Source organism: Rhipicephalus microplus, chromosome X, assembly GCF_043290135.1.
Source record: "Rhipicephalus microplus isolate Deutch F79 chromosome X, USDA_Rmic, whole genome shotgun sequence".
Taxonomy (NCBI): domain Eukaryota; kingdom Metazoa; phylum Arthropoda; class Arachnida; order Ixodida; family Ixodidae; genus Rhipicephalus; species Rhipicephalus microplus.
Genome location: NC_134710.1, coordinates 293,777,216 through 293,786,622, shown reverse-complemented (window position 1 = coordinate 293,786,622; position 9,407 = coordinate 293,777,216). Strand labels below are relative to the sequence as shown.

At 42.7% G+C, this 9,407-nt stretch overlaps 1 protein-coding gene across 1 annotated transcript in view; it reads right to left on the bottom strand.

Annotated features, from left to right (window-relative positions):
* Positions 1–395: 395 nt before the first annotated feature.
* Positions 396–9,407, bottom strand: part of LOC119162165 (uncharacterized) — a 123,534-nt gene continuing 114,522 nt past the window's right edge. Inside the window, exons 54-63 of the mRNA XM_075879360.1 lie at positions 9,250–9,303; positions 7,746–7,799; positions 7,169–7,276; positions 6,283–6,336; positions 5,595–5,630; positions 5,472–5,507; positions 5,366–5,383; positions 4,456–4,943; positions 2,437–2,728; positions 396–556 (exon numbers count right to left, since the gene is read on the bottom strand). Of these exons, the coding sequence (XP_075735475.1) occupies positions 419–556; positions 2,437–2,728; positions 4,456–4,943; positions 5,366–5,383; positions 5,472–5,507; positions 5,595–5,630; positions 6,283–6,336; positions 7,169–7,276; positions 7,746–7,799; positions 9,250–9,303 (1,278 nt within the window). The 3' untranslated portion in view covers positions 396–418. The remainder of the gene's footprint in view (positions 557–2,436; positions 2,729–4,455; positions 4,944–5,365; positions 5,384–5,471; positions 5,508–5,594; positions 5,631–6,282; positions 6,337–7,168; positions 7,277–7,745; positions 7,800–9,249; positions 9,304–9,407) is intronic.

Here is a 9,407-nt window from a genome sequence, read left to right as displayed (position 1 = left end):
TTTGTAGTTAAGAGTGTACTGCGTATCCACTTCCTAGAATTTGATTTCTTTATGGTTTTCTAATCTCGTTTATAATTACGTTGTTCGGTTTTCGCTTTAGACAGAATGTCTGTGAAATGCAGTAGGTTCAAAATTTACAAGATAGGACGCCCATTACTTGACAAAAGGCTACTTTATTTTGAAAACACACTACTCATACAGCACACATAGTTGTACGCAACACAAAAGTTATAGAAATTCCCCTCCTGGATACCTATTTTGTGGATTTTACTTGTCCCAACTTCGAAAAATACCAACTCAGTAGTGGCGCTGTGTAGTATTTTTTTTTAGGTTGAGGTATTTTTTTAGATCGCAGTGCATCTGCAGATCGCTCGATACATGCAATTTCTAAGACATTTGTGTAAAGAAAGTGTCGGCTTTATTGAAAACAAGCAGGTCCAATCTCGAATCCAAAAGACTGGTGTTCACCGCCGAAGTCGAATGGCTGGAAGTCTACAATGGGCAGTGTGGCTGGTTCCTTCGTCTTGAACACAAATACCGTCTTGCCGTCCCGGTACTGAAAGTGGTGAGTGCAAAGCAATATCGTATCAAAGGCTACGTTCTACTTAGGCAGGTTAATTTACCACAAATATCTTCAGCAATACAGCATTTTCGGCCTTTTGCACAACAGGAAACTTAGAGTAACGTCACTTCAATTCACCCTGTATTGACGTCGGTGCAGACGTGTGCATGGAAGCAGCAGCAGCGGTCATGTGCCAACAGTTTTAACGTGTGCTGGACTCATTATGCGCAGATATGTAATATTTCCGGGACGGTTTTTTTAAGAACAAAATGAGGTGATGGGATTTGGCATGGTAAGCCGCCTGCTTCTTTTAACAGCAAATTACTTGCGTGTCATTGGCTGAACGACCCACAAGTAATTAACGCTGTATCGTTATAATAATGTCGTGTGACTCAGTAGTCTTTGAGAGAATTCCTTGAGCTTCCCCGCCGACAGGTGATTATTATCACCACCTCATAAATCTTTGTAAGCTCTGTCTCCATTCCGCATTCTAAACAGAAATGATTCTTGGATTTGTGATTACATCCTAATATCGTTTAGATTTTTTATTGAAATATTATCAAAAATTCGACCGCCAGTGACTTTTAGCATCAAGACGGCAGCTGTCACTCAGTAGAAAATACGCCTAAATATTTCTGCAGAAAATAATTAGGTGTATTTTCAGCTTGTATGAATTATGTATGAACTTTAAAGACGTTTATTATGAAGTTTACAACAGCCACTCACTATAGAATATACTGTATAATTTATTATAAAATTTTAGGAGTATTTAGCTATTGCTTGTGAGGTGTATATATATAAAGGTGGAAGCCTACACCTGAGTAGTCAAAACCGCAACCCATGGGTAGGAATCCTGAACCTTTAGCATCCGAACAACATGTCTAACTCATTCTATCACGTCTTTAGGGCTAATCATTTTTGCAGACATATAGTCAATTTTGCTGAGCCTTGATGATGAATATGACATATATTATGATTCTTCGGAGATTTTATCGCAATATCTATTTTTCAGCTGAGACAAAAGTGAATAAATGATCTGCGGAAGATAGATGCATGCAAGCGAATTCACTGTGAAACATGCATAAAGTACTGTGTGGATTGAATCAACACGTCAAGCTAGAATAAACCTATAGGCCTACCTCCTTGCCTTTCATCGTTGCCTTTCGTTTCATTTATTAGCACATTTAAATTATGTGTGTCACTGAAAGGTTAGAAGTCCAATCTTGTACCAATTGTTTAACGTCCAATTAAAAGGTATTTGGAAGGGCAGTTAAGATTAATGACCTTTTGTGTACTATGAAACATTCGTACTAAAGTGCAGCGCGTGAAGACCATTCGAGAACGTTGAACTTAAAAAAAAACAGATATATATATTTACATACATTGTTACTTAGTTCCCGTGTGCCATGGTCAGAGCACAAAACAAGGCGAGCTTCTTACGCGTCCCAGCAGCCACAAAGTTTTTCCTTGCAAGAGTTCTTTATTCGCCAGCCGCCTTTAATAATTGCACGTCCAATGCCAGGATTGGCCTTAACTTGCTTTTAAAATCAAACCTATCGCAACAACGCTCTGTAAATACGTTATCACGTTTTATTTCCCTACGTGACTGTGTTTCATGAGCTCTAGAGTTATCGGACACGTGAACGCTATAGCCATCAGACATGCCAGCTTGACTAAATAAGTTTCCATTGTTATGCATATTTGTTTCCTCAAAAGAAGTTGCGAGTAAAAAAACTGAGATTTAGCGTCGAAGAGCACACGTGCACTAGTGAGGCGTTAATAAGCTGGCGTCAATTGTATCATATGAAGTACATTCTCATAACGCCGAAATCACAGAGTAGCGAGATTCACAAAAATGCAGTGTTCGCACACACCTGGCAGTCATCCACAGGTACCGTTGGGCTGTTCTTCTCGAAGCTGATGAGAGTAGCGTCTCCGCCCCGGAAGTGAAGTGCGTTAGTATGGTCTTTGGTCCGTTGGCTGTACCAAGCATTCACGTTTTTACAAACGAAAGTAAAGTTCTGGTAGGCTGTGGTGCTCAGAAGTCCCAGAAAGCGCAGCTGAACATCACCAACGGCGTGATAGCGGACCTTGAAACCACCCTTGAGGTGGCTGAACCATGTCGACGAACTGTTCGCAACTGCGGAAGGGGAAGGCTTCTTCCACCTGCGCACCCATGATAAACCATGTTACGACATAGTAATTCATGGTGATTTAAATCTTCCACACTCAAGATCATCTTCTCCAACCGAAACTCTAGTGCTTCAAAGGCGCAGAAGACGAAGAAGAGGCTGTCAGTTGACTTAGAGTCAACAAATATGTGTGACTGTCTGTAGTATTAATGTTGTTCCCCTAGTGTGCATGTGATACAGTCCATCCCTCTCTTTCGTTCTGTTTTTGTTTTTCACCTTTTTATTCCTTCCTTCAATGCCAGGTAGCAAACCGACCATGCGTCTCTTAAAACTTCTTCCTTTCCTTCATTCTTGCTCTCTGTCTCTCTCTCTCTGAATCACCTAATGCGAAATATCAGGAAAGCGGATCCCGAGAAATTGAAATAACGACATTAAAAGAATTAAATCTAATTTGGACATTTTAATGCTGAGTGTTGCGTGTTTGTCTAAGCGTAGAAGCTTTCAAGTTGTTTGCAAAGCAACATCATCTCTTGTTTTAGACGATAGTCTTACTTGGGGACCTTCGACACAAAAATTTTGTTCTGTTTGTCCGCCCTTAACGGTACCCTTAAAGGCACCAGACAATACCCCATACGGCCGACCCCATTCACAGAACCCACCAATATTCCTCAAGATTCAGCGTTCATACTTGTGCGATTGTCAATTAAAAAGCAATGTTGCGCATATTTGAGGCACCATAACAACACATCAATATTCTGTATGTGAGTGTTTTACTAGAAAAGGCATACATAAGTAATTCTAAATACCGTAGCGTTTATCACGCTGCGCTGATCCTGCAACGCTTACACGAAAAGGCAAGTGTTTCCATCGCTTTGCTAAGACGACACGGTGGTGGCACCTACCCATCGCCTTGCGTTCTACACCTTATCATCTCCGAAACGGGCGCGCACGCCGCGCGCTTCGTTTTTCAAGATAACTGCCAGATAACGCTCACGTCCCACGTGTGACGTGACTTGATGCGCTCGTTCGTCTCCACTGCACGCTCGAGGCACTCTTACGCAGCAGCTCCAGAATACAATTCACCGATTTTCTTACGTAGGAAATCAAATAAACGTTTTGTTCACTGTCTCCAGAAGCAAGACTATTGTCTTTCGACGACATTTGCAGTGTAACATGCACATACGGGGCCACATTTTCTTATTAGCGGCACTTGGCGTACTTCTTTCAAATCGACACGCCGTCATTCACTGCACAGTGTCTTCACAGATCTTTTGTTTTCTTTTGTACCGAGAAAACTTGGTCACCACAGTAGAATTTATCCCTCCTCCACTATTAAACTCTGCTGCATTACCTGCAGCGCAGTCCTAACAATGACGAAAGAGCAGTTTTTCGAGCTGCGAACAAGATCAAAATGAAATGATTGTTTTCTGGTATTCTCGAGTAAAAACATATGCACGTAACCATTGAAAGAAGCGCAAGAGACAGATATTTCAACAAATCAAATGTTTGATGCCCTAAACACCTAGTGAAATACAAGAAAGGGGTCCGTCACTTCACGAACGTGCGCACACGTACCCGCTTTTAAATGATATAAAGCAAGTGCACTGAGTTTATATTAAAAAATACCCTCCTATTTGTATGATAGTGGTAATGTAAACTAAACTTAGTTAGGACACGTATTGTGCTTTGAATGAGTCTGAACAGCACTTATGACTCATTTCACTTAAATCACACTTAACTATCGTTCACGATCCTTCGCACCTGGAAATTCGGGCAGAGTGCGTGTCTTCGTCGGCGAACACGCAGGTCTCGCCGCCGGCACGCATGTCACAGTAGGCCCGCACCGCGTCATCCGATGCTCCCAGATTAGGGTCCACCCAATACCAGCCGTCGGAGGTGTCCGGGTGCGCTAGTCTCAGGTCACGGCACGACCTGGCCGGATTAAGCTGCGAACCAACAGGCCGCCGGATGTGTTCAATCTCGCGACGCATGATGTACACATTGGCAAAAATGTGTGTCAGCGTGCGGTTGATCTTCTGGAATGATGCTTTGGTCAGAGGTTCTGCTGTCATCGTGGAGTTGTGTTCATCGACGTCGTCGTCGTCATCATAATCACTTTTACTGGTGGTGGCCGTGACGGTGTCTTCATCGTTAATGTTAAGTTTTTCGACACTGCGTTTAAACCTGTAGGAATGGTCCCTCTGGAACAGTATCTCCGGAGGTATCTGGGGTCCTTCTCCTGGCGGGCCCTGTGATAAGGCCATGAAATGCTAGTTAGAGGAAATGGAGTTGCAAGTGTGCGTTTTTTACTTGTCCTTTCTTTCGTCTTCTTTAAGGTATGTGCCAACGACGTTTTACACAGTTATACACCAACTAGCCCAACTAGCCCGACAGCATACGTTACTAGTTAGAGAAGCATGTTCAGCATTTTACGCGGTATAATGTGTTATGAATACCTAATAACTTCAGAAGATCAGCACATTTCTTTCATGTTAACCAAAACTACTACAGACACCGGCATATAAAGGACATAGTATGCAAGAAATTTTTATGACATATTACACTACACCCTATCATAAATGAACATGCTGGAAATGCGAATGCAGTTAAATAGCTGCTAGAGAGAACAATTGATTGGGTCTACGAAAACAATTTAAAAAAATGTTCTTACCGGAGGCCCAATAGGTCCCTGCAATAAAGCAAGAACTCAAATGAAAATGAAGGCTATAAAAATAGTATCACCCTATGTTCTAAACATGAATGTATTTGTAACGTACTTGTGGTCCTGTTTCCCCCTTATTTCCCGCTGGTCCCTGTAAAAAATGCATCGCCATTATAATGTCGTCTAATGTAGCGCACAAAAATGCACTCGATGCTCGTGTGACAAAAATATTTTTCACCTGAACGCCTTTAGGACCCGGACTGCCTTCGAGACCCTGCGAAAGCGTATTAGAAAATGCCGCCATATTAGTCAACGCGCGCTAAGTGTATTCAACTTGCAACTTGTGACAGGAGCATTACTCATGGCACATAACGGCATAAAGCAAATGCAGAACGCGGCGTTCTTTTGTGTGTACTATTACGAAGGCCTCCCTGTGCGTGTGCGTGTTTGTGCGCGTGTGCTTGTGCGTGCGTGCGTGTGTGCGTGCGCGTGCGTGCGTGTGTGCGCGTGCGCGTGTGTGTGTGTGTGTGTGTGTGTGTGTGTGTGTGTGTGTGTGTGTGTGTGTGTGTGTGTGTGTGTGTGTGTGTGTGTGTGTGTGTGTGTGTGTGTGTGTGTGTGTGTGTGTGTGTGTGTGTGTGTGTGTGTGTGTGTGTGTGTGTGTGTGTGTGTGTGTGTGTGTGTGTGTGTGTGTGTGTGTGTGTGTGTGTGTGTGTGTGTGTGTGTGTGTGTGTGTGTGTGTGTGTGTGTGTGTGTGTGTGTGTGTGTGTGTGTGTGTGTGTGTGTGTGTGTGTGTGTGTAAATTTCAAGCAGGTACAGTACTATGGAATCTAAACATAAAATGTGCGGTCTCGTTCATTCTGGCTAAACCTATATAATACTCAAGTTAGTGTCAAGACCACAACAGGATGACTTTTTTCGCCACGTACCGGCTCTCCTTGCGGTCCATCGGAACCTTTCGGGCCTTCCATTCCTATGGGTCCCTGTAGGAACAAAAAAACGTACATTTATCATTCGTGCAAACGTGATTGAGTTGCTGCGATATTACAGGCGTGAGTTACGGCGGGGGCAGAAGTGTGAAAATAACCAAAGCCGGCTGAGCGTTATGCCCATGAATTCTGTCTTACAGTAGATTTACCCTTCTGTTGCGCAGCAATGTTCTGAAAACTAATCTAATAGAACACGCACGCGCGCTCTTCGTTCTTTTTCTTAATCTTGGTGGCGTCACTCCCACAACCCATGCACAGATTAGTCCGGCATGAAATGCAAAAGCTGTGATGGGCAAGAGATTGAATTCAGAGAGAGAGAGTAGGGAAAACCAGATAATAAGAAAGCGAAAGTCGGAAATAGAAAGAAAGCAAGAAAACATTGAAAAAGCCAGAACCATCAAATAAAGACACAATAAAGCAAATGCAACAAAAATATAAAAAAGAGAGCAATCATAGCCATGTGTAGGATAGCATAGCGTAGCAGCATAGTATAGCACAGCATAGTATACTACAATGTCAGCAGCTTCGCCGCTTCCGCACTCTTCACACTATCACGCATCGTCTCCAATTTTTATTATTAAGCACTGTCTTTATTAGGTGATTGATATTTCTTTCTGAAATTTTTTTACTGATCTTTGCCAGCAAAGCCATCGGAGTCAGTGTGTGTTACATACTGTATGAATTGGCATCGCTTAGTGCGTGTAGGGTTCATTGATAACCACCACAAATGAATAAATATTGCGCATGCACTTTGCAACAGCGCATTTAATACGGGATATAACATGCCGACAAAGTAATAGCTGTATACGGAACGCTTGTTAATGACCTGGGGTCCCGGAGGTCCGGGGGGTCCGGTGTCTCCACGCTGACCTTTTTCTCCCTTTTCACCGACGTCGCCTTTGGCACCGGTCCTTCCTAGCAGACCACTGTGACCCTGCGATCGAACGCAACGGCTTGCTAGGAATGTGTAGTCTCACAAGAGCAGCGGATACGAATATGAAGCTGCAAAACGTCGTCTTCTGAGAATTTAAGTCGCGAAATAACAGCGTTTTTACAATGTAAATAGGCAGCCTTTATTGGGGATCGCACATAGAAAAGGCGTCATGCTTGTGCATAATGTACGTTTGGAGAGCTCATGCAAGGTTGCCATTTGCTTCAAAAATATTTGCTTTTTACGCGGGATTTTATCGTTATACCTGAAATATTTTCATTTTTAACAGTATGTGTAAGCTGCTTATAAAAATAGAGACATTTTCTTGCATAATAAATGGCATTTTTAATATAATGTCAGCATCGCAGTCAACGTTTTAGAATTCTCAGAGCTTCTTTCTTTAGGTGAAAAGCGAAAATGGTCATACGAAGCAAAAAAAATATTGAGAGTGTTTGGCTGGCGTAAACCATACCTTGAAGCCACGTTTTCCTCGATCACCCTTCATGCCCTTTTCACCTGGCGCACCCTAAAAGAAAAAATGTAATCGGAGAATTAGAGGGTGACCCAACTTAGCCTGCATAAAGAGCCAGATATATTGTAGTGTTTTTTTGGACCACAGTTTTTTTACAAAATGTTATGCGGGTCAGGCCCCTTGTTATCGAGTAGAGAAGCGTTTTGGTGCAACGTCCACTGAAATACATAGCCTTTGTTTATTAAGAAAGAGTAAAGAAAGAAAGTGCGAATAGAAGCGTAGTTAGTTAAAGGCTGATAGTAGCGTACACGAAAAAGATAGTATTGCCTGGGTCAGCATATCCGCATCCCGCTACGATGGCTATCACAGTTGTTAGGTTCCCGATGGTGCACCTATACATGCAGAGTAGTTGGCCATATGGACAGTGGTCAACACTATGCTTATTCACGCAGGGAACATTGTGCGCAAGTCTTCAGAAAATCTTTCGTATACAGACAGATTTGTATGAAGCGGTGGCTCAGCTCGCAACAACGACAGAAGTTGTGGTGGCCAACAACATTAGAAAAAAAAAAAGATTACATTACCATGGAATCAATGCTGAAGTTTTCTGAACACCGGGACACATTAGCACGCACGGGAAAAATAAAGCCGCTCATACGATCACCGCGCAAGCTAGTGGACTTGACTATTCTTTGGGCGTCCCGAAACCCTGTTCATCGCCAAGCCTAGTGAGCCTCCTCAATTCTTACGTAAAAATGTTGAGAGAATGCTCTCGTAGCAGGCAATTTATGCATTATTTCATGTAAAACTAAAAACTGACAATAAACGAGGGCTATTACAAGCTACACCAGCAATTCTGTTAAGCGACCAGGGCGGACTTACTTGCCAGCAAGAGATATTTTTAAACAAGGCTTTGACTAAAGCAGCATACACACCACAATTACTGGACACATGGGTTGAAGCCAAACAAGCAATTGCAAACACTTTTCTTCAATTCCCATATTCTCAAGAATCTTGCAGAGCAGCTTTACAGCATCTCAATAAGACTTTCTCAGCTTTCTCACAAAGAATGCACATCGAACACCTGCCATGCGACGACATAAGAAGCTTAACAATGTGCTGCAATGTCATGTTAAAGCACAAAAACACTCCCCACGTATGCTAGTACTTAACTGGCCTGTTTGAGTACACTAGGAGAGGTCGACCTTCTCACGCGAGAGTGACCTACTCTATTGAACCTCCATGGAAAATGAATTCACATGAACTGATCTTAGTTTAATATGCTCATGCTGTACACCCAACAATCTCTTTTCCACCTATTCTTAAACTGTGCCTGAGAGCCGTTTTATGCTAAAAAAAAGGTTTAATTCATTCACGTTTGCATCCAAGAGTGCGCAAGCATATTTTAGCGTGCGTTAGCTTCACAGTGAGGGTCACGTCGGGAAAGCATGATGTGAGAGGGCTTTAACACAACATAAAGATGGACTTGGTACTTTATACATACCGTACTTCCAGGTCTGCCAGGCGGCCCCACTAAGCCAGGGGCTCCAACGTCACCCTACAAAACACAATTCGCGTACTTGTAACACTTTGTTGTTATATACGCAAATCCAGAGACGTCCTTACAGTAAACGAAAACACTCTCAAGATGTTTCTATATCA